At 56.9% G+C, this 23,361-nt stretch overlaps 1 protein-coding gene across 1 annotated transcript in view; it reads left to right on the top strand.

Annotated features, from left to right (window-relative positions):
- GTF3C1 (general transcription factor IIIC subunit 1) overlaps window positions 1-21,123 on the top strand; it is a 72,573-nt gene extending 51,450 nt beyond the window's left edge. Inside the window, exons 25-37 of the mRNA XM_060031961.1 lie at window positions 424-566; window positions 2,707-2,788; window positions 4,914-5,026; window positions 6,715-6,777; window positions 7,666-7,759; window positions 11,231-11,403; window positions 12,567-12,854; window positions 13,547-13,806; window positions 14,883-15,163; window positions 16,886-17,438; window positions 18,106-18,157; window positions 18,995-19,187; window positions 20,125-21,123. Coding sequence (XP_059887944.1) covers window positions 424-566; window positions 2,707-2,788; window positions 4,914-5,026; window positions 6,715-6,777; window positions 7,666-7,759; window positions 11,231-11,403; window positions 12,567-12,854; window positions 13,547-13,806; window positions 14,883-15,163; window positions 16,886-17,438; window positions 18,106-18,157; window positions 18,995-19,187; window positions 20,125-20,337 — 2,508 coding nt within the window. The 3' untranslated portion in view covers window positions 20,338-21,123. The remainder of the gene's footprint in view (window positions 1-423; window positions 567-2,706; window positions 2,789-4,913; window positions 5,027-6,714; window positions 6,778-7,665; window positions 7,760-11,230; window positions 11,404-12,566; window positions 12,855-13,546; window positions 13,807-14,882; window positions 15,164-16,885; window positions 17,439-18,105; window positions 18,158-18,994; window positions 19,188-20,124) is intronic.
- The last annotated feature ends 2,238 nt before the right edge of the window (window positions 21,124-23,361 follow it).

The following is a 23,361-nucleotide window of genomic DNA, read 5'->3' as shown; positions in this document are numbered from 1 at the left end:
TTCCACTAGTGTAACCACAGGCGCCGTACACAGAGCGTTCTTGAGTGTACACGATGGGTACTTAAACCTCTATAACCGTCTAATGAAATACATCTTCTATACTCCTGACCTCCTGTGGCGCATTGCCCCCCCCAGTCAGTATTACCCAGGCACCCTCTGAGCACCTCTACTAGTCACCAAAAGATACTCTTCCCACTGGACCTGGAGGATTTGTCTTATTCCTCTCTGCCCAGCACCCTCTCGGGGCCAGGCACCTGGTCAGTGCCCAGTAAATGTGACTGAGTAAATGCGTGAGGTGACAGTGTTGAGTGTCCGCTGAGGAAAGAGGTTCCACAGGACGTATTCCCCCCTCCTTTACATTAGTGACCCATAATGTGGGCTCCAAGGATACTGAGTTTGTGTCTTGGCTTGTGTTTAATCCAGGTGAAGGGCCCGTTTGTCCCCTGGCAGGTCGTGCGGGACATTCTGCACTCAAGCTTGGAAGAGTCTTTGGATAAAACATCCCATTCGGTCGGACGAAGAGCTCGCTACATAGTCAAAAATCCACAGGCCTATCTGAACTATAAGTAAGCCTCCTTTGAACTTCCGTGACTCCAAGACAGGGTATCCCAGTGCTTCTAGTTCATTCTTTACACTTCTTTCATCCCATTTGCTTAAGAGTCGGCAGTAAAATCCAGATAGATAAAGTCTGAGTCGTCCAGTAGCGCGTCAGTAGTCTGTTGGAGACTGTTAGTGAGATTGTCCTCGATTTGGGGGCTGGGTGTGATTCTGGGCGCTTGCACATTCAAGGTGTTACTTTAGAGCAGCTTGCAAAGCAGGTGCTCCTTTGTTACAGGTGAAGAAACAGGCTAGGTGACAGCGCTGAATGTTACCTCTTCCCCTCACCTGAGTAGCGTGTGGTGAAAGCAGAGGCCTCTGCCCGTTTCCACTAGGGTTTCGACACTCCAGAGCAGCTCTCTATGTCTCCGTGTTAGTGGTCCATCAATGGCTCACTCCAGAAAGGAGCTAGACAGGAACGGGATCAATGGATCAAACGCACTCAGCCATTTCCTCAGCAGAGCTGGGCGTTCCCTAAAGACGTGAGGGGATGGCAGCTGGCCGGGAGCTGCAAAGCCTCCCCCATCGTCAGTTGCCAGGGAGGCTGCCCGCCGTCTGTTCCTCTCAGGGCCACGGTGTAAAGCTGTCCCCAGCCCCGTCAGACTCCTGCAGCTCCCTCCCCCTGCCGGCGTGGGCTCGAGTGGGGAAGCCCAACGGGTGGTGTGGGAAGGTACCCGAGTGTTGCAGCCAGCATGAGGGTGAGGCCGGGAAGCGGAGCTGCTTCCACCAGCTGATGTTCGGGCCACGGGTCAGTGGGAGAGCTTGGCTCCGGGTTGATTCCGAGCCGTGAGCTGCCTGCAGTCAGCCAGATTGCAAGGAAAGCAGCCCAGCCCTGGACTGCAGAGGAGACTCAGCCCTCTGCCCAGGCTCCTCAGTCTCGGCGCTGCTGACACGTGGGGCGGCTCATTCTCTGTTGTGGGGCGTCCTGGGCACTGTGGGGTGTTTAGCAGCCTCCCTGCCTCCACCCCGAGGTGCCAGTGGCAACCCGCCCACACCCACCACCACCCTCACCCCCACCCCCACCCCAACCCCCCGCCAACTGTGACAATCAAAAATGTCTTCACACGCCCCCCCGGGGGAGCAGATCGCCCCGACGAGAACCACTGGGTTAGACACACCAAGGGGCCTTTCTGTGTGAAGCCACTTCCCCAGTGCATGGAAGACTCTTAGAATGTTCTGTCTGAAAGGGCTCTGATCACCTGGTCCAAAGTCCTCCTTTTTGCAGAGTGGAAACAGGCCCAGAGACAGCATGCAAGTTGGCTGGGGTGACAGTGAGCTGGCAGTGAAGTGAGATTTGGAAGTTGGGTTTCCTGGCCCCTGCCTGACGCTCTTCCTCTTGTCCTGCAGCAGCCGGGGAAGGGGGACATGAAGGGGGCTGCAGGGTGCGCAGGCCAGGTCTCCGTCCCCTGCAGCTCAGAGCTGTGGGACCTGGGACGGGGCATTTATCCCCTTAGAGGCTGTGAGCAGAACGGTACCAATAGTAACCACACCTGTCCCACCTGCCCTGGCCCTTGGCTTCTGTGTGACCTCGGGGGCAGGGGCGGACCTTACGCCCCACTGAGCTGCGAAGTGGATGACAGTCTCTACCTTGCAGGCTGTTTATGAAGGAGCAGCTTCAGCGCTCAGAGTGCGCAGCTCCTAGAACCCAGCAAACGCTGGTTGTCTTTCCCTCCGTTTCCCTTTGTGCAGGTCAGGCTCTTTTGGTGCCTGGAGGTGTGAAGATGTGCGCAATGGACAGAGTGCCGGAGGAGGCCGGAGCTCTTAGTACCAAACACCAGGGCCTGTTTTTAAATACAAGATCCTCTTTGACATAGGTCTCTCCTGTGGTCCTGGCCAAACCCCCGTGAGGGCAGGCGGGTGGAAGCTACTGTTCTCAGTTTGCACGTGGAGGACAGAAGCGCAGAGAAGTCGAGATGTGAAGCGTGAGCACAAACAGGCCGACCCCAAATCCTTCATTTTCAAAAGCTGTAATCACCCGTCAGGCACATAAGCAGATCCTACTTCGTGTTCACCCAAGGCCAGAACTGTTAGGACAGAAATCCTCCAGTGGTTCTGAACGTGGGCATCGTTACATTGCCCAGACTTCACTGTGGCCTGCTCTCCCCGCAGGGTTTGCCTCGCCGAGGTGTACCAGGATAAGGCGCTGGTTGGAGATTTCATGAATCGAAAATGCGACTACGGAGACCCAAAGGTGGGCCCCGCGCGGTGGTCAGGCTCAGCCTGCCCTGAAGGCAGGGATTTCTACGTTCTAGTCTGGTCCTCTGGGCCCCACGGTGCCTCTGCCAGCCTTGCAAACATGGGCTTTCCCCCTGCTCATTTGGGAAATTGACTTGTCAGTTCTTTGGCTGTGGCCCTCACTTGATCTGGGTCCAGCATCACTTTTAAAGATGATTAGAATTTGCCATGTCTCTTTGCAACGCTGCTGTGTCTTGGGTCTATTTTATTAAGAAAATAGGGTTGCTCTTCAGAAATTACAAACAGCTAGACTTCTGGAAAGCTCGTGGATAGGCCATGAGTTTTGTTTTGTTTTTTTTTTTTTAATTTAAAATTTTATTTTTAGTTTTGGCTGCGTTGGGTCTTTGTTGCTGTGCGCTGGTTTTCTCTAGTTGCGGCGAGCGGGGGCTACTCTTCGTTGCGGTGTGCGGGCTTCTCATTGTGGTGGTTTCTCTTGTTGTGGAGCATGGGCTCTAGGCGCGCAGGCTTCAGTAGTTGTGGCACGCGGGCTCAGTAGTTGTGGCTCGTAGGTTCTAGAGCGCAGGCTCAGTCGTTGTGGCGCACGGGCTTAGTTGCTCCGCAGCATGTGGGATCTTCCCGGACCAGGGCTCGAACCCTTGTCCCCTGCATTGGCAGGCAGACTCTTAACCACTGTGCCACCAGGAAAGCCCGGCCATGAGTTTTCTTTCTGAGTTTTCTGTGGGTGGGGCCGGGATGGTGATTGACAAGGAAGGAAGCTGTCTTTCCAGACCCAGGCTTCTCTGCTCTGTGGCTCAGAGTCTGCTCACCCCTCACTCATTGAGCTAACACCGACTCCGCTGCGTGTATGTCCGGCCTGGCGCCAGGCGAGACCAGCTGAAATGGAGCTGCAGGGCAGTGGGACGGGCAGAGAAGTAAATGTGCACCGCAGAACAGGGCAGCCGCCCTGAGAGAGGAAAGCACAGGCCGCTGAGGTCTCAGGGAGAATTAGGAGTGCTTTTGATGCAGGTGATGGGAAAAAAAACATAACAAGGGCTTAAGGCTTTTTTTTCCCCATGTGCCAAGCAGCCTGGAAGTAGGCCATCCTATGCAGGTGCAGCAAAGCAGAGATGTCCTCAGGGTCCCAAGTTTATCCTGTCACTCCGTCCCCATCCCTGGTGGTCAGCTTTCCATCCTCATGCTGGTCACCTCATGGCTGCCAGGTAACTGCTGGAGCTTGGTCCTCACAACAGAATCCCAGGGCAAGAAGAAGTGGGGAGAGGGCCCTCGTACCAGGGAGGGGACAGCCTTTCCCAGAAGATCCGTCCTGACTCGCCTCGGGAAGCTGGGCAGGCTTCTCCCCACACCAAATTAGGGCTGGCTCCACTGCTAAGAGAGAACAGGATGAAGGAAGGAGGTGACCAATGGCATCTACTACAGAGGGCTTTTCAGATGTGTCAGCACTGAGCCCAGACTGCAGAGATGAGGGACCAGCCGAGGAAAGGCAGAGAAGGAAGGGGGGCGAGGTGCCCCATGGGAGGGCGGCAGTGAGAGGCGTCAGGGAGGAGTGTGAACTTGTCCTGTAGCACTGGACACCGGGTGACAGGGTGACGGGGTCGGTTTGCTGGCCACACCATGGAGGATGAGTTGGAGGTGTGAGCCTGGGGGTGGCGAGGCAGTGAGGGACCACGCTGTGATCCAGGTCTGCACTGGGATGGTCGCAGGTTGGGTACAGAGGAGGAGGGGTCTGGTTTGGGGTTCAAGGTTGAGCGTGGCGGTGGAGGCCGACTTGCACAGGTGAGTCACAGAGGGACAGACCTGGGCGGGGGGAGGCGACAAGGGGACGCAGGCCTGCTGATTGGAGGAGACTGCACAGGACACGTTCGGGGCTCCCATCCGGGGCTTGGGGGAGAGTGCTGGCGGCGCAGGCGTAAGGCTGTCCACCTCCGAGTGAAGTGGTGAGCACCTGTCGCCTTCCCGGGGGGCTGGGGAGGCAGGAGGGCACAGGAGACGGTGTTTCTGTCAGTGTCTCTGGGAGGTCGCTGCCGAGGGAGTTTGCTACAAGATTTTCCCTCAATGTGTCTTAGTGAAACCTCCATTCAGGGAGAAAAAGGGCTTAACATCTCATTCTCTCATGCTGAAAGGTTTGTGCCAGCGAGTTTAAAGAATTTGTGGAGAAGCTTAAAGAGAAGTTCAGTTCAGCCCTAAGGAATCCTAACCTTGAAATCCCAGACACGCTCAAGGAGCTGTTTGCCAGGTAAGGTTCCCTTGAGAAGGTTCTGTGTGAACTTTGGGGCAAGAGGAAAAGTCACCGGCCAGGACCGCCACGGGTGTGTCCCCCACCAGCCATTCCACTTGACCTTGCAGCGAACCCTGCACTACCCTTGACTCTGGATGCCCTCGTCTCCTCTCATGGGCCACTTGAAAATGGGAGGCACTGCCATCCCTCGCGCCCCACCAAGTACTCCCTTCCATTACAGGAAGGCCCTGCTCTGACTTAATTCTGGCTTGCTCAAGTATTTGAGTCCTTTTGCTATGATTGCTCATTTTAAGCACGAGGAAACTCTGAGGTGTACTTAACTTCCCAAGGTCACAGTGCTAGTGAGCCCCAGGCCAGGATTTGAGCTTAGGTAGGTCTGACCCCAGAGCCCCTGCTCTTTCCAGCTCAGCCACTGGGCATCTGGAAAAGAACATGCTTGGGTTTGAGCCCAGACCTGTGAAACTTGAAAATCTTGAGGGCCGTGAACCAGACCTATTTCCGCTGCTTCATCTAAACGTGAATTCCTTCTCTTCACCATCCTCATTAGGATAGTCACTCTCGCCACTGTATTTCCACATTTCTTCCTGTAGAGACAACGTCCATCCATCAGGTCCCACTGTGAACTGTGTGGTACCTTTTCAGTGAGCTGTCTGCGTTTCCGTTGGGGATCTCGTCCTTTCATTCACCCAACAAATAGTTGATGTCGTGCCCACCGTGTGCCAGGGCCAAGGAGCGATTTGTAGTCGTTTGCCTTTGCCACAGACTCTTCCCCAGAACCCACAGGTGGCATGGTTTCTCTTCAGTCTTGAAGATGTTTCAAGTGGCCTGTTTACCTATGTATAATTTCTGTCCCCACATATTTTCAATAAATTTGTGGGACAACTTTTAGTTATGAAAGGAGACGTTTAAGAGTTTTAAATAAGAGTTCATGACCCATCTAGAGGAAAGAAGAAAGTTCCAGCTGTAACAGTTTACCACTGAACTTGATCTTGAGCATTCGGGCAGGCAAAGCAAAAAAGAAGATGGTTCCAAATATTTTCTTGTTTGGCCCAAATCAGGTCACGTTTTTCTGAAAAGGTGCTTTGTCTTGTTCCTAAATTTTAGGAAGCATTTACGATTGCAAAGATGAGTTTTGACTTTAGTTTTGTAGAAACCAAAGAAATGTCTCAAATAGGTGGCCATGTTGTTTTGTAGAGTTCTACGATTTACTTCTATATTTATTTGCTTGGTATGAACACAGTAAAACAATATTACTTGGAGCTCAGAAAAGTAGGCCGGGGGTTAACCTGTAATCCCATCACGTGATACAGCTATGCCCTGTGGGGCGTTTTCTCGCCACCTTCTTCCTTACGCTTGTTCTTCATCATGGTGAACCCACAGCTGTGTGTCCTCCTCCGGTAACACTTAACAGTCGCTCCCTGTGAGTTCACGTCTCCTTGTTGCCTCAAAATGGTCAGTGAACGAACATTCCTCATTTCCTCAACCCTCATTCTTGCAACACGCTCAATTCGATGGGCAGAACGTGGTGTTTTCTCATTTTAATTTACATGTACATGTTTCAGTTTTAGGGACTTTACTGTTTTTTCCGCCACGTTAGCCAGTCAGTAGCCACCTCCCGCGAGCATCCCCTTGGCTATGGAACGTGAGCTGGGCTCCATTCACAAGTTCTTCTGTTTCCTATGCAGATACCGAGTTTTGATGATTGGAGATGAAAAAGACCAAGTCAGGAAAGAGGATGAACTTCATAGGCAAGTACCGATGGACCCAGTGCCTTTTCCTAGGCTGCTCGACTGGGTTGTCTGCAGCCTAGCACAGGGTCATCTAGGGCCGAATCTAGCCTGGCGCCGGTTTCTGGAAATAAAGTGTCATTGGAACACAGCCACACCCATTGCACGTGTAGTCTGCACTGCTTTCACGCTCTCAGGGCAGGGTTGAGTGGCTGCAACAGAGACCACTGGACCCAAAGAGACTGAATTATTTATTATTAGGCCCTGTGCGGGGAGAGACCCCTCACCCCGCCTGTCACTGGCCCAGCCTGAGGACGGGTTGGGGAAGGGGTTTGAACTCCTAGCCCATGAACCTCCCAAGCAAAAACTCCCTTGGGACTTCCCTGGTGGTCCAGAGGTTAAGACTTTGCACCGCCCCCGCAGGGGGGCGCCGGTTTGACCCCTGGTGGGGAAACTAAGATCTGACACGCTGCGCAGCGCGGCGAAAAGTAAGAAAAAAAAAAAAAGAAAGAAAGAAGCCTCAGCCTTTTCTTTCCATCTTGGGTAATCAGTATTCAATTTGATTTTTAGCTCTGTATTCAATGAAAAGCCTATTCTCGTGGGAGAAACAGTTGTTTAAAATTAGACAAACAGAAAATCTAAGCACTAACCACACGTGTTAGTTGTCATGAGAACCCATTTCCAGGTTATGTCACCCCTTGCCCACCAGACTGAAACTTTTTCCCTGTGAAAACGGACCAATCAGTAAGGCATAAAAACCATCATTTCTTTTGTTTTGGTTTATGACTAGTTTGGACATTCGTATCACTTTTGTGAGATTCAAAACTTTTTTGAGACCAAACCTACCCAAGCTGAGCGGTGCCCTGCGGCCTGCGGGCTCACGTGGCCCCGTTGCCTCGTCTCTTTCAGCGTGGATGACATCCACTTCCTGGTGCTCCAGAACCTGATCCAGAGCACGCTGGCCCTCTCGGACAGCCAGATGGAGATCTACCAGTCATTCCAGGTGGGTGTCGGGGGCGCAACAGCGGCTTCACAGCAGTGCTCTGGAACTCGGGCCCTTCCCAGGCCGGGCCGTGTGAGGTTTCCACCGCTTCACTTCACCGCAGGGCCTCAGAGGACCTGATTGCCCCTGGGACTCTAGCCCTCACGCCGTTCATCTTTTTTTTTTCTTCTTTTTTTTTTTTGGCCGAACCGCGCTGCTTTTGGGATCTCAGTTCCCCAACCAGGGATTGAACCCAGGCCACAGCAGTGAGTTACTGAGTCCTAACCCCTGGGTCACCAGGGAACTCCCCTGTTCATCTTTGAAGTATGGGCACAGGATCTGGTGACCTCCAAAATCCCTCCCAGCGCTGAGGTTTTGAGTCTAATGTGGAAGGCAGAAAATTAGGCAGAAGAGGAAATGAACCTCTCAAAAGAGCTGAGAAAGTAATTGGACTACACGGCATATCTTTTCCAATTATAACGGACAATTGTCAACGTATTTTGATTGCCAGATATCGCCCAGTGGGAAAGCTGCCTTTCTGCAGGTGTTGAGTCATATATCTCCTGAGAACTTACTAGAACTGTAATGCTGCTTTATTGTGGCCGAATGAGGATGAAAGAGAAAGGCGGATCTCACTCAGCCCTGCACTAAGCGTGGGAAGTACTCTTTTACAGGTGTGAAAACTTGAGGTTCAGAGAATAAAAAGCCCATGCCCGAGATCCCAGAGCTCATCCGTCTAACCTGAGACTGTGTGGCTGCAAGCCCCCAGCGGAGGGGCCCACTCCCCGAGCCTGCGCTTCCCTTGTTTCTAATGATTGCAAAAGTGTGTTCCAAGTGGAGCCTGTCTACTTTCGTATTTATTTAGTCTCTAAACCCAAAACTCAGCTCTTCAAGCCAGTTTGGGACATGAGGGAGAAAAAAATAAGAAAACGAAAGGCTGGTGTTATTTCTCATCCCACTGATCTGTCTAGATGGGTGCTGTCCCAAACTTTGCGGGGATGCTTCCGAGTCAACTGGAGAGCTCTCGTGGCACGTGGGCCCCGGGCACCACCCCACAGTCTGCAGTCAGGAGTGGAGGGGGCAGGACGCTGACGAGCTCTCCTGCCCAGCCGGGGTTAGAGCTAGCAGGACCTCGGGGGTCGGTCCAACCCCCATCACACGAGAAAGCCCAGCCCCCAAGTTATGGCAAGAGCCTGGTCCCTGTGTCCCAGCCAGGGCCGTGGCCTCACGTTTCCTTCCTCTAGCTCCATTTCCAGTTTGGGTCTGAGTGGTAGGGATGGTGCCAAGGGGCTGTCACTCTCCCTGACCACCCAGGGTGTGGGAAGTCACGTGAGAGAGAGCACCTGAGCCCAAGGAGGACACAGGGCCCTTCTTCAGCGACCCCCTCCCCCGGCAGCAGGGAGTGGGAGGTCATTAGGGATGAAGTCGGGGGAATTCCCTGGTGGTCCAGTGGTTAGGGGTCCACGCTTTCACTACCAAGGGCCCGGGTTCCATCCCTGGTCAGGAAACTGAAATCTCACAAGCCATGTGGCGTGCCCACCCCCCACACCCCCAAAAAAAGAAAAGGGATGAGGTCAGAGGTCACCCGGGATCCTACCAGGCTCCCTGCAGCCCCGAGCTTCCGGGAAGTGTGCTGCAGGAAGGTGGACGTCACAGGCACCCCAGATGGCGGTAGTTCACTGTGTCTGTGACAGCCCAGCCTCTTGGGAGTCTTGACGGGCTGTGCCACACTCCCCACTCACTGTGTGTGGTCTGTGCGCCCCTGTTCCACGCCAGCGGCCGTCTGGGGAGTGTGCCTATCCTCGTCTCCACATGGAAGAGACAAGCAGAAGGTGCAGGTGTTTCACAGGAAGCTGGATTCAGCTTCCACTTCCGCTTGGGGGGAAGCAGTGATGACCTGACGGCTGCGTCCTGCTTCTTCCCTCCGCCCTGCTCAGTCTTTCCCCATCAGCCTGCTAGTCCGTGCACCAGGACGGACGTAGAGTTGGTACCTGGAGAAATCGAGGGCACTGTGCGCACCTCGGACTGACAGGACCCAGTATGTGCCCAGACCCCACTCTGTCTCCGGGAGAGCCACCCCCATGCTGCCCCAGCACCCCAACTGACCACCACTTGACTCCCAGTCCCCTGGCCACTGGCTCGAGGATGAGACCTCGTCCTCTCCCTGGTCCCGCCCCTCCCAGCAGTGTGGCCTCGGAAGATCCCTGGAAGCCGGTGAGCCTCAGTCTCCTGTCACCCTCGGGTCCCGGGGTCAGTGCAGCAGAGAACTTGCTAAGCCAGGATTCTCAGACCATGCCTGCAGGTTTTCTTGGCCAGTGCTTTGAACTTTCCTGGAGGCTGGTGTGTACTCGACATTTGCTGTCAATTGACTGAACCAGCGCTGTTCGGAAAACTGGAGTGACGGGACTGCCGGTCCCGCAGTCCTCTGAGTTGCTGCCCCTCTGGGCGGGCTCCACATCTGCGAGCCAGGGAGCCATGGCGGCGTGGCCCACGGGGGGAGCCTCGGCACCCAGGACCCGACACCGCCCTCCGTTTTGCCCCATGCTGGGTGCCAGGTGCCTGCGGGGGCAGCAGTACGAGTCGGGTCTGTGTTCTTCTGGAAGAGAGTGACAGTGAATAAACAAATGAGATCGTTTCAGGTAGACACAGTTACTATGGGTTAATGTAATTGAGTTGACTGCAGAGGAGCAGGACGGAGGAGGATTTGGCCTTTGAGGGGAAGTGTGTGAGCTGAGAGCTGAATGTTAGGAAGTCAGCCACGTAGAGACTGGGGGAGTGTGCTGTCCGAGAACTGGGAGCGGGAAGTGCAAAGGCCCCGAGGCGGCAGTGCCTTGGCTTGTTCAGGAAGCGGGTGAGGCTGGAGGGTGGTAAGCAAGGGCTGCACTTACTGTAGGAGTCAAGGCCAGGGTGGTGGACCGGGTCCTACTCACGGGGGTCTCGTCAAGCCTAGTGAGGACTGAGAGTTCCCCCTGCAGACAGATGCCATCGGGGCTTCGAGGCAGGGAAGGAACGTGTGGTCTGATGTAGGCATCGAAGGGCTACTTTGGCTGCTGTGCAGAGTGGCCGGGCTGGGGGCAGGGGGCCACGGGGAGAAACGATGGTGGCGTGGCCCAGATGGTGGCAGTGGAGATGGCGCAGACCAGATGCGTCTGGGAACGTATTTTGGGGGTAGAGCCCAGCAGACATGCTGATGGGTTAGGTCGTGGTAAGGGATACAGTGGTATCAGAGATGATCCTGCGTCAGCTCCCAGCGTCTTTGCAGCCAGAGAAATAGGCATCCGCCTTTCCCTGCAGTTGCCTGTTCTCTGTACTCTCTGAGGTGACGTGAAGGTGGGTGCAGGCCGACCGTCGGGATGCGGGCTTCCTCCGGGCTCTCCCCCACCGCCAACCGCTTCCTCCATCAATGATCAGCTGTGGCTTTGTGCGTCCACATCTGGGTCTTGCCCCCGCCGGCTGGAGAGCCCTGTTCACGCACGGCCTGCTGTGTTACAGACGTTCCGCCTCTACCGGGAGTACAAGGACCACATCCTGGTGAAGGCCTTCGTGGAGTACCAGAAGAGGAGCTTGGTCAACCGGCGCCGGGTCAACCACACGCTGGGCCCCAAGAAAAACCGTGCTCTGCCCTTCGCGCCCATGTCCTACCAGTTGTCCCAGACCTACCACAGGTGAGCACGGGGAGGGCGGGGCCTGTCTGCGGAGAGGAGCACAGGTGAGCGGAAGTGATGGGCGTCCCTCTTCATCAGAGAGCAGGGCGGCCTGGGCCTCGCGAGACACAGCCTCTGGGACCAAGTTTCTCATCAATGTCTGTCCCCCCTTCTATGGGAATAAGGTCAATGCTTGCCGTATTTTGTGTTGGGGTATTTTACCAATTTTGTAGGTAGTTTGTTTCCCTTTTTCCCATCAAATTGGGGAGTTTCTAATAATTAGACCAGCTAAAAGTGCACCCTCCCGGCTGGGCATAACCTCGGTCCTAATCTTCACGGCTCCGAGCTGTACCAGGCTGCCTGCCTTACAGGCTCACACACTTCATTTGGAAGCCATCGTGTACTTTTTGGGTTTTTTTAAGTTGCTCTTTTTATATATATATAAATTTATTTATTTATTTATTTTGGGCTGCGTTGGGTCTTTGTTGCTGCGTGTGGGCTTCTCATTGCGGTGGCTTCTCTTGTTGGGGAGCACGGGCTCTAGGCACGTGGGTTTCAGTAGTTGTGGCACGCAGGCTCAGTAGTTGTGGCTTGAGGGCTCTAGAGCGCAGAGTTGGTAGTTGTGGCACACGGGCTTAGTTGCTCCTTGGCATGTGGGAGCTTCCTGGACCAGGGCTCGAACCCGTGTCCCCTGCATTGGCAGGCGGATTCTTAACCGCTGCGCCACCAGGGAAACCCCATCATGTACTTTTTAGACCCAGTCTGCGGCACGTCAGCAAGAGGTTGTTACAGGGTCTGGACAGAGGCAAGGGCTTGACTGCAGGCTCCGAGTGGAGACTGTGAGATCGAACACACGCATGTCCCTTCTCCTCTGTAGGGGTTCAGGGCTTGCCTTGTGTAAAGATGATTACAGAAAGCACATTCGTCTTCCCCAATTTGGTACCGCGAGGCCTAGGGTGTTGGGTTAGATGAAAAGGTGCAGCATCTTCATCTGAGATGGAAAACAGGGCTTCCAGGGAGAAGCCGGTGTGTTTAGTGTTGACGGCGAGGTTTGAAGTGCCCTCAGCCCATCCGCACCAAGGCCTCCAGCAGCCCGTCCGCACCGAGGCCTCCAGCAGCCCGTCCGCACCAAGGCCTCCAGCACCCTGTCCTCAGAAAGGCCCTTCCCTTCTCTTTCTGCGTAGGATTTTCACGTGGCGATTTCCGAGTACCATCTGCACAGAATCATTCCAGTTCTTCGACAGAATCCGGGCTGCCGGCAAGTTGGACCAGCCTGATAATTTTTCCTTCAAAGACCAGGATAATAACGACTCCACGAGCGACCTGGTGGCATTTTCTTTGGACGGCCCTGGAGGACACTGTGTGGCCGTCCTGACCCTTTTCTCTTTGGGCCTTGTTTCCATGGACGTCAGGATCCCAGAGCAGATCGTTGTGGTGGACAGTTCAATGGTGGAGAACGAGGTCATTAAGAGGTAAGAGCCAGGGCAGCCGCTGGGCTGCTGGTCTGAGCACCGTCGGGGGCTTTGGGAACCATCATTTCCTCTCAGGCTGTGGCATCTGCAATTTTATTTCCTCCGTCATCTGGTTTTTATTCTCAGCAAACACGTGCTGCGTTTCTCTGCGTTGTGCTTGGCATTGTGTGGGTATCGGCAGTGCCTTCCGGGAGCTCCCGGGTCGGGGCCTCACGGATCTGTGAACCAGGGATTCCAGTACGGTGTCCAGTGCAGCACCTTCTGCTGGTGCCTCTGGGCGCCGGGGGAGCCAGAGGAGGGGGTGACTGGGCCACACCAAAGAGAAGGACCCAGAACAGTGTGGCACGGAGGGTGGGGTAGGCAGAGCAGGGGGGTCGTTAAAGGTTCCTTGAGGCTGTAACAGCTGAATTGGGACTTAATGGAAAAGCAGGCATTTTTGGACAGAGACTAGGAAGGGCTTCCAGGCCGAAGGGACAGCCCTTGCAGAGACACAGGTATAGGGACGTGGGGTGGGGGGCGGGTATGGAAGGTGGACGAGGGAGATGAATCTGGAGCGCAGTCTGTGCTGACCTGACCTCACAGCCGGATGCCAGGGCTTTGTCTGTGGTCGGAGCGCCGCTCTCTGAGGGGGCGGCCAGACCAGCAGAAGGCTTGGCTGGGCTCCGTCGTCCAGGTCCGTTTTCTGCTCCTAGCCTGGGAAAGGACGGCGCCTTGGAAGAGGACGAGGATGAAGAGGAAGACCTGGACGAAGGCTCAGGGGCCAAGCGCCGGAGCATCGAGGTGAAAGCCCGCCAGGCCTCCCACACCAACTACCTGCTGATGAAGGGCTGCTGCGCCCCCGGCATCGTCAGCAACCGCAACCTCAACCCCAGCGACAGCATCGTGGTGAACTCCTGCCGGGTCAAGCTCCGGCTGCGCTGCACCCCGAAGCCCACCGGGCTCGGAGCCGCTGGTGAGTGCCCCCCCAGCTGCCTCGCGGCCCAGACCTGGGGCTCACGGCCAGGCTCCCAAGGCCACGTGCGGCAGCCACCACTGACTGAGCCAAAGCGGAAAGCAAAGGAAAAGCCCTGCTGTCCGCAGCCGCCGGCGCAGAGGGCGCGAGTCCTGAGTGGCCCGCTCGGGGAGCCCGGGCTGTGCCCACCGTGTGGGTAGCGCTCACCATGGTCTCTTTGCCTGAGTGTTGTCTTTCGACCTCTTGCTGTGAAAGACGAGTATTCTGCTTATATTCATCATCTCATCTCCTTTACTTCCAATTTTTACACTTTTCTGAGTTCTTTCTGTTGATTGCCCTTGAGACGATAATGACTTGCTTAAACCTCCATTCCCTGCACCCTTAATTTCTGGCAGTCTCTCCTCCCTCCACGTAAAACGAGAATATTAGGGCCTCGTCCCTGCACTTCTCTTCCCCTTTCCTACCCCTTTCCTGCTCTGTCTGACTTGCCTTTATTTTCACGTGTTGAGGTGTTTACCTTCACAACCACAGTCAGTATTCTGTGCTGTGTCAGGAGCTTGGCCCAGGCAAAAATGTGATGACCTGTAGCCTGTGGTCTGAGCAGAGACACCTTGTACAGGAAGCACCAGAAACCAGCCGTGGCTGGTGTGAACAAAAGTCGGGACTCATGGAGGGGTCCCGGCGTATCTCACGGGGTCTGCGAGCCGTGGACATGGGAGCATCAGGAAGGGTGGGGCCCGGGCAGCCTGAGTGGAGGGCCACCCCGCTCCCTCCAGAGCTCTAGGGTTCTGGCTCTCAGACCCCAGCCCCGCCTTTGAGCCCTTCCCTGTGAGTCTTGAACGAGAGAATCATACTGGCTCTGGGGATTGCGTGGGCTGCAGTCAAGGGCCCAGGGCGGCATGTATCAGGCGCCCGACTGCCAGGGGCCCGACCGTGTCCACCCAGAAGGCAACCCCTGGACATCTGGGGAGCAGTGAGTCGGTGTGGGAGCATGACCTGCCTCGGCATCGCCTGTACACTGGTCTGGTGGGGGAGGGGCTTCTCAGGGCTGATTCTGGTCCTCCTGGTCTCCACAGTCACTTCTCTGGAAGAGCTGATGGTGGGAACCTCCTGCCTCCCTGACACATTCACCAGGCTGATAAACAGGCAGGAGGACACCTGCAGCTTGGAAGAGTTCGCCCACCAGCTGGCGCTGTCTGGGTACAAACCCAGAGACGTGGCCGCCGCCCTGGAAGTCCAGGGGGCCATCGCAGCGGCCGGCTGCTTCGGGGTGGACAGGGAGGAGTTGCGCCGAAGGTTCTCCGCCTTGGCGAGGACAGATGGGGAGCGCTCCCGGACCTTCGCAGACTACGTCCAGGTGAGCAGTGCTCTCAGGCAGCCTGTGGTAGCCAGACCAGAAGTAGCAACTCACGGGCCAGACGCACGCTGCGGGTGGGCTTGGCTTGGGGCACGTAGTGGAATTTTTTCAAAAGCTGGATTCGTTGTCAACATTGAAGACAGGAGATCTTGCCTGAAATATTGCCAGCTTCTCCTGAACGTTAGAAGGTCTGGCCACTCTGGGCCCTGCTTCTTCAGCACAGCTGGCCGGAGCCCCCCCCAAGCCATGGGCCTTGTCCTCCCCAGCTCTCTGCTGTCTCCAGGTACCCTGCACCTGCTCCACAGTACTCACCACTTTGTTAGCGCAAGTCCACGTGCCTGACGCGCAATGAGGCCCGACAAGCCGAAACGTCGGAGTTTGGAGGGGAGAAAGGTTTACTGCAGGGCCCTGCAAGGAGACAGGTGGCTCATGCCCCAGCAAGCCCCGAGCTCTCTGAAAGGTTTTAGCAAAGCACTTTTAAAGGCCAGGGGAGGGAGAGGGGTCTCAGGGTTCGTGATCAGCTCGTGTACAGTTCTCTGATTGGCTGATGGTGAGGGAACAGGGGGGTGTCCCAGGGGTTAGTTAACATTGTCAGTCCTTAGGTGCCAGTAGGTCTGGGGACTGCAAATTTAAATTTCTTCCATTTGATGGGGTGGGGGTGGGGTGTGTGGTTCGCCTCTGTAAAACAACTCAGGAAAGTGCACCAGATACTGTTACCTGGGTACTTCAGAGAGGAGCTAAAGCAGAGGATGTGGGGGAAAGGCCTGCCCCACAAAGGCCCCGTAGGGTCCTGCTTGGTTACAGCTTTCCCCACCCGGACCCATTTTCATCAGTGACCCTTGAACCCGAAGAATGTGAGAAGAGTTGGACCTTTTAGATCAAGTGCCCCGGGACCTGGCTTGCCCTCCCGCGTGTCAGTTGTCATCGATGTTGTGTGTTACTGATGTTGCAAGGTGCCTGCCTTGCTGTGTGTTCTTGGGGCAGCGGGGAGGGGGTGGAAGTCGATACTTGTCATTATCAAAGGAGTTCTTACCCATACAGGAAATACAAGAGGGCTGTTGAGTACCTTTCACTTGGTGTTGGATTGTTCTTAAAACTCATGGTGCCTCTGGGGCCCTGGGAGGGAGGGTGAGGATTTTCCCCAGGCCCCGGTGCTGGAGCCCAGGCAGCGGATCCCACTGGCTGCCGAGAGGCGAGGGGCCGGCAGCTCCCTCTGTTCCCTGGTGTCCAGCACGGGGCCCTAGTGGCGCGTGCGCAGCTAACCCTCCCCAGACCCGCGTGATGTGGGCGTGAGTCCTGCGTCCAGGCTGTGAACAGGGGCAAACTCCTTGAATCTTGACTTGTGGGTTTTTTAATAAAAAAGAAAAAGATGTTGGTGAATCCCCGTGTGCTGCCCAGAGTTGGTGCAGCTCATAGATAAGAACAAGGTCGTGGGAAGAGGGCGTGGTGAACGAGGGAAGGAGTCACTGTCCTTCACTTGGGAATAATTATGGCTTTTGCAGAAGAACTTGGTAACCCTTGGGGTGTTAAGTCTAGGAGGAGCTGGCCAGGCAGAAGGAGACTTGGAAGGTCACATCAGCTTTGAGGGCGCAGGCGGAGCCACCTGTCCTGAAGGAGCTGGGCTGGCCACTGCTCAGAACGCTTAAACACCTCAGGCAGGGGAAGGGGACCCCGATGACCCTGGGGATCTCTACAGACGCCTGTGTCTCCTGCTTTTCCTAGGACCTCTTAGAGCAGCAGCAGGTGCTGGAAGTCGGCGGCAACACCGCTCGCCTGGTGTCCATGGCCTCTGCCGAGCCCTGGCTCCTGCACTCGGTGCGGCTAAAAGACAAAGAGGAGGGCGCTGACCCTCAAAGAGAAGATCCCCAGGCCAGACCCCCCGAGGGGCCTTCCAGCGAGGACAGCCCCTCTGAGAGACAGGCATCACCTTCTCAGGGCCCCCTGAGCGCCAAGAGGCGTGCCAGCTGGGCCGGTGCAGATGTGGACAGCCAGGGCAGGGGCGCCGACCCCGAGAGTGCCCCGGAGCCCCCCACAAAGAGGCCCACACTCCAGGACGTGCGTTTGGCCCCCAGCCTGGGGCCCAGAGCAGAAGAACCAGAAACCCAGGTGCCCGCCCTGCCCACAGCTCCTGAGGACACAGGCGTGAGGGAGCCTTCCCCCAGAGCATCGGAAGGCAGGCCAGAGGACCAAGAGGGTGTCGGGGTACCCAACTCCCCAGGCCGAGAGCAGCTGAGCTGTCAGGCCCAGCTTCCGGAGGGCCCTGAAGACCCCAGAGGTACCAAACCCTGTCCCCCACACCACCTTCCCCCACCCGCCCATTCTCTATCACGGGGCCCGATGGGCCAGGAACCTGCTGCAGCCACAGAAGGGGCCTTTACATCAGCTTTTCACGGCCTCAGCTTCGAGGGGGAAGCTCTTGCCTATTGACACTCGTATCTCCACTAGAGGGCAGAGGCCTCAGATGCTCCTAAACGACCTGTGAATCATGAGGACAGGGCGCTCTTGGTTCTGGAAAGAGGTGTTTCCTGAAGCATCCCTGTCAGGAAGCAGAAAGGGGAGGGCTCTGGCCTCCCCAGGGGCCTGGCAGGTGCCCCGTTTTCCTCTCCCATGCTATAATCCTCTGGGATGTCTTTGCCCAAGGGTTTCACACCCCCAGCTCTGCAGTCAGGGCTTTCGGCGCTCGCCGCTCCCCGGGGCGGGGCGTCCTCGTGCCCTGAGCACGGCTGCACACTTGCACCCTGCCACCTGTCCCGTGTCGTCCTGGGCACGCAGGCTTTGCCCGCCACGCCCCGCCGCCCCGGGGTGAAGGCTCTGAGGAGCGGGATTGCTGTTGCTTTGTTCACTGCTTTATCCCCAGACCCAGAAGGACTTGCGGGATGAATGAGGGAGGGAGAGATGGGCCTCACCTTCTTCAGTCTCCCACACCCTTTCTCTCTTGACAGGTTTGGCGGACGGTTCTGCGGCCGGGGGCCTCTCCCAGGCAGCGTGGGAAAGGTGGGTGTGCTTCGGACTCAGGTGGCCTGGGCCGGGGGGAGCGGTGAGGGCCTTGGGGGTTGTCCCCAGGGTCCAAGATCAGTTATTACGTGAAGGCCTTTCACAGAGATCTGTGTGGCACAGGGGTCCGGGACATGGGAGGGACTATTGGTCCCGCTCCCTGGGGGGCCAGGCAGGTGCTCCTTGCACGTGGTGGACGAGGGCCAGCATGCTGACTGCTGGAGCGCCCGGTCCGTCGGGAGCAGTGGGTGTCACAAAAGCCTTTCTGGCGAGGGGGCGCCTGCCCCAGTGTGTACATCACCCTCAGGTTGGCGGGGCCGTGCTCTCCCAGCTTAGATGTCGCCCCCCGCCAGGGCCCAGTCACGCGGTCAGAGCCAAGTGTCCAGCTACCCTGGGGCTTGTCTCACGCCGGGACCCTGTGTGTCAGACCAGTCACTGGTTAAGCTTTTAGCAGAAACCTTCTAAGGAAAGTGTGTCTGGAACCCCCTTATACAGCACAGAAGTAGAACTTTTGAGTACAGACCTGAGAACTTGGTCAGAAGGCGAGGCAGCCAGTCGCCCGGGTCCCAGATGGAGCTGGTAAATCCAGAGGTCCTAGCACTTCCCCCGCCCCCATCCCCCTGCCCCCGCCAGTGTGTGGTGATGTGGGTCCGGCACTCGTGGGCAGTGGGGCTGGGACCCCGTCTGTCCAGATGGGGGAGGGGGAGGTGGAAGAGCAAGAGGGAGACGGGCCCCAGCCCTGAGCCCCAGGCCAGGCGCCAGACCTCCCTGAGCCTTGGTGTCCCATCCCCGGAGCTGGGACCGTGCGAGCCTGACACCCGTGTGCCCACCCCGCAGGGACTGTGAGCGCATCCGCTTCATCGGGCGCCCGTGGCGCATCGTGGACGGCCGCCTGAACACGCCTGTGATCAAGGGCATGATGGAGGGCATGCTGCACCACATCATGACCAGGCCCGGCGTGCCCGAGAGCTGCCTGCTGCAGCACTACGAGGGCGTCCTGCAGCCCCTCGCCGTGCTCGAGCTGCTCCAGGTGTGACTGGGTCCCCGTCCCCCACTGCAGCTCCCTCTTCCTGGGTCTGGGCTTGAGTCTCAGAGGACCAGGGTTGGTGGGCGCATTGGCTGAGCTCGAGGGTGTGGCCGCCACGTACAGGCTTGGCCCGCGGGGGTGCACTGGCCTCCTGGCAGACAGCCAGGCTCCTCAGAAGAGCCTCGGGCCCCAGGTGTCCCCCGCACTGCTTACTCCCCACGCCCCGTCAGCCCCACTGCCCTCTGAGGCCACGGCGCTGGCCGAGCCCCACGCCCGCTTCTGTCCTCCTGCCTCTGGCCTCTGTGCCCTTTAGCGCTGCTGGCGCCCAGCCTCCCACATCCCCCACCCCTGCCCTGGGTTCCTGTCCCCAGGCCGTCCCTCACAGCACCCTTTCCCAGCCCCGAGCTGCTGCCCAGGCCTACATGTTGGCGTTCCCGGGGTCTTGCCTCTGACCCTTTCTCTAGACCAGGGCTCAGGCTCACAGGCCCACAGGGACAGGTGAGTAGTGAGTGACAAGCCCCCGTGGGTGGCAGGATAGCTGGAGACGTGCTCGCGGCCTCCTGAGGGCCGCTCAGCCTGATGGCCGCCCAGCCTGATGGCCGCCGTGCGCTCCGGCCCTGTGTACCCTGGGCCTCCAGCTTTTCCACAGAAGTGGAAACGGGAAGTTCAGTGTGAAATTCCCCGCGCTTTACAGCAGGTCTGGGCCAAACAGAACCCCATCTGGAAGCTGGCCTGCAACCCCTGCTCAACACACGGCCGCTGTACAGATGCTGGTCACGCGCTTCTCTCTCTTGCCCTGGGTTTTTGCCTAAACCCCCCTGTTCAATCCCTACTCGTCTCTCAAGACCAGGTTCAGGTGTTTGTTCTGGGAGCAGCTCCGGGCACAGAGGACGTGGTCCTCGAATGCCCCTGTGAACCGGTCTGTCTGTGTCATCTGCAGGGCCTGGAATCCCTCGGCTGCGTTCAGAAGCGCCAGCTGAGAAAGCTCCCGGCCGTCTCGCTCTTCTCTAAGCCGGCGGGCGGAGAGGCAGAGACGCCCCCCAGCCCGGGCGGGAGCCGCATGGTCTTCTACGAGCCCACGCTGGACTGCACGCTCCGCCTGGGCCGCGCCTTCCCCCACGAGGCCAACTGGAACAAGTGGGTCCACTTCTGAGCCTCCTGTCCCAGCGCCGGCCCTGAGGAGAGGATGTTCTCTCCTGGGGGTCCCACGTGTGCGGTGCAGCCTGGGGAGGTCAGGGCACGGGGGGGCCCTGCGTCCCACCCGCTGCACGGGGACACTGTGTGCCCAGCCTGCGGCCCCGCCTGTAGTTCCTGGCCTGGAACTCTGGAAGGAAGGCTGCCCGCCCGCCTGCTCCCAGGCCCTTCCGGGACTGCCCCGAGGACTGTGCTTCGTCAGCCCGGGGCCTGGGGGAGAGCTTGGAGACACTGGTCCCGCCTGCTCTCCTCCTCGTGTTCCCGATCTCTCTGGAACCTGGGTTGTGGGGAGCGTCCTCCAAGGGCTTCCAAGGCAAGGCTGCCCAGGCCCCGAGCCTTCTGTACGGACATCCACTGGCCACTGAGGGGTCAGGATCTGGGGGCCGTGGGGGTCTGCCCCATCCACGCAGACCTCGCGTTCCAGATTCCAGCCACCCCGCCGCGGAGGACTCTCCCTGCTCCCTGGAAAGCCCTTGTGGCCTGAGGGGCAGGGCCTCTTGGGGCCGTGTCACAGAGCAGGGCTGGGTGCCCCACTGCCGAGGGCCCGGCATAGACTTGCTCCTCTCCAGGCAGCACCCCTGACCCCTGGGCTGGGGCTGAGCCTGCGACCCACCTGCAGGCCTCCTGCCACCTAGGAACGGGGAGTCCCGGCAGGTTTGGGGTTTGTTTTGTTCTTTCAACCTGTTATTAAGAAAAAAAAAATCCCCTGGCATGTATTTATATATTTTTTAATTAAAGCGAAGTAAAATGCAATTTGTTGTGTGTGTTATCTAAAGAATCTTTGATCCCCTGGGGGCTCCTTGTTTTTCAACCTCGGAACAGCCGGGAATAAGATGTTGCCTGTAAAACCGAAGAGTCGGGGTGCTGGGCACAGCCTGACCGCCTGCGGCTGCCTTGGAAGCCCGTCCTCCCGCTCAGCTGGGCCCGTGCCTGTCCCTAGACAGGCGTCCGGCAGCACCCAATCCAGGGCAGGCCTGCCGGCCAGTCGTGGCCCACAATGCCAGCAGGACGCAGAGGTCTCAGGCCTGGGGCGTGGATTTGGCCCGTGGCTGTTCTCTTTAGCGCACACTTCTTTTTCTGTTGTTTTTTTAGTTTCCAACGTTTTTTTAAAATTGGAGATTTCCCATTTTTTAAAAATCCAGATCTCTGTCTTCTCTTGAAAGATGAGAAACCTGGTAACACTGCCTGTGACGGTCACACGTACGGGACCTGCCCCCCTAGTCGCCGCCGCTGCACCCCCAGGCCCGGTCTCAGGCCCATTGCAGCTCGTCTCTCTCACAGCCTGCAGCTCCTGACCTGGCCCAGCTAGCGGCCCTGTGTTTCCATCCTCCCTCTGCCAGGCGCCTGGTCCCCGGGCCAGACTCCAGAGTGACGGGGCGGTGGGCAGGGGAGCGGGGCATGAGGTCTAGGGTCTTGAGGGTGAACCCCCCTAGCACAGCCAAGACCTGGCCAAGTCTTAGCATCATTTTTACTCAAGTGTGGAAAACTAGCATCTGGGGGGATGTTCTGAGATCAGGTAGAATAGTGGATGTGATCTGCTTTGTAAACACGTGCCGATTGTGTGGGAGTGCGTTGTGTGGCAGGAGCAAGGTAAGGTTGGTGTTTTAATTGAAGGATAGCTGATTGACAGTGCTGTGCCGATCTCTGCTGTACAGCAAAGTGTCTCAGTTACACACATAGAGACATTCTTTTTCTTATATTTTTTCCGTTAAAGTTTATCCCAGGAGATTGGCTAGGGTTCCCTATGCTTTGTAGTAGGACTCTGTTTTGAGGATCCATTCTTTTTTTTTTTTTTTTTTCCTGCTATGTGGGCCTCTCACTGTTGTGGCCTCTCCCATTGCGTAGCGCAGGCTCAACGGCCATGGCTCACGGGCCCAGCCGCCCCGTGACACGTGGGATCCTCCCAGACCGGGGCACGAACCCGCGTCCCCTGCTTCGACAGGCGGCAGGCAGACCCTCAGCCACTGCGCCACCAGGGAAGCCCTGGGATCCATTCTTGATGTTCGGGTCTCAGGGCCTTGGTTTTCTCATCTGAGAAATGGGGATGGAATATCCCCCTCACAGGAGGGCCAGAGGAGTTGAAGAGCGCCAAGGGCAAGCCCAGCTCAGCCAAGTCTGTTTCCTTTCTTGTTCCCCCAGTTGAGGGGCAGTTTGGGCATGTGTATGGGAGATGGGACATAGGGATGTGGGGGTCAGCTCTTGATGCTGAAATCTCAGCCTCTGTGCACAGGCGCCAAATTGAATCTCGGAAACAGAGATTTGGGGGAAGCAGAAAAGAATAGCTTTATTGCTTTGCCAGGCAAAGGGGGACACAGCAGGCTCCTGCCCTGAAAAACTGTATCATGTCCCAACCCGGGAGGATTTGATGAGTTTTATCAATGTTTCAAGGGTGGGGTTGCTGTTAAGATTAGGGTGTGTGCAGGGCTTGCACTCCTCTGATCTGGTCTCAGCTAATCTTGTTGATGAGCTTCTCTGGTATGAAAAATGCTGACATCTTCCATTTGTTGGGTTTTAATTCTATAATAAATAGCTTAAAGACACTGATATGTGTATCCCCTGAGGTGGAACCAGGACCCTGCCCCCAGGCTGCACTATTGTTTCGTGGCTGCCCCTCCCTTGCCTTTGCATCCCTTTCCTTCCCGGATTAGTGACTGTTCCAATCTGCCCTTTGGAACTCAGGGAAGGTCATGGAGGCTGGAGTCTGTTCCCTACAAGAAACGGGGGACAGGGGACTTCCCTGGTGGTCCAGTGGTTAAGACTCCGTCCTTCCCCTGCAGGGGGTGCGTGTTCAATCCCTGGTCGGGGAACTAAGATCCCACATGCCGCGGGGCGCAGCCAAAAAAATAAAGAAAAAAGAAAAAGAAAGCAGGGGATAGAAAAGCTTCCGTGCCCAGGAGCCCCACAGGGTCCTGCTCGGTTTCATTACTCCTTTTTACTTACATAAACCATGAGTCAATCCATTCTCTTTAAACACTTAAAACAT

This window comes from Delphinus delphis, chromosome 15, assembly GCF_949987515.2.
Source record: "Delphinus delphis chromosome 15, mDelDel1.2, whole genome shotgun sequence".
Lineage (NCBI taxonomy): Eukaryota > Metazoa > Chordata > Mammalia > Artiodactyla > Delphinidae > Delphinus > Delphinus delphis.
This window is presented reverse-complemented; position numbering and strand designations above follow the sequence as displayed.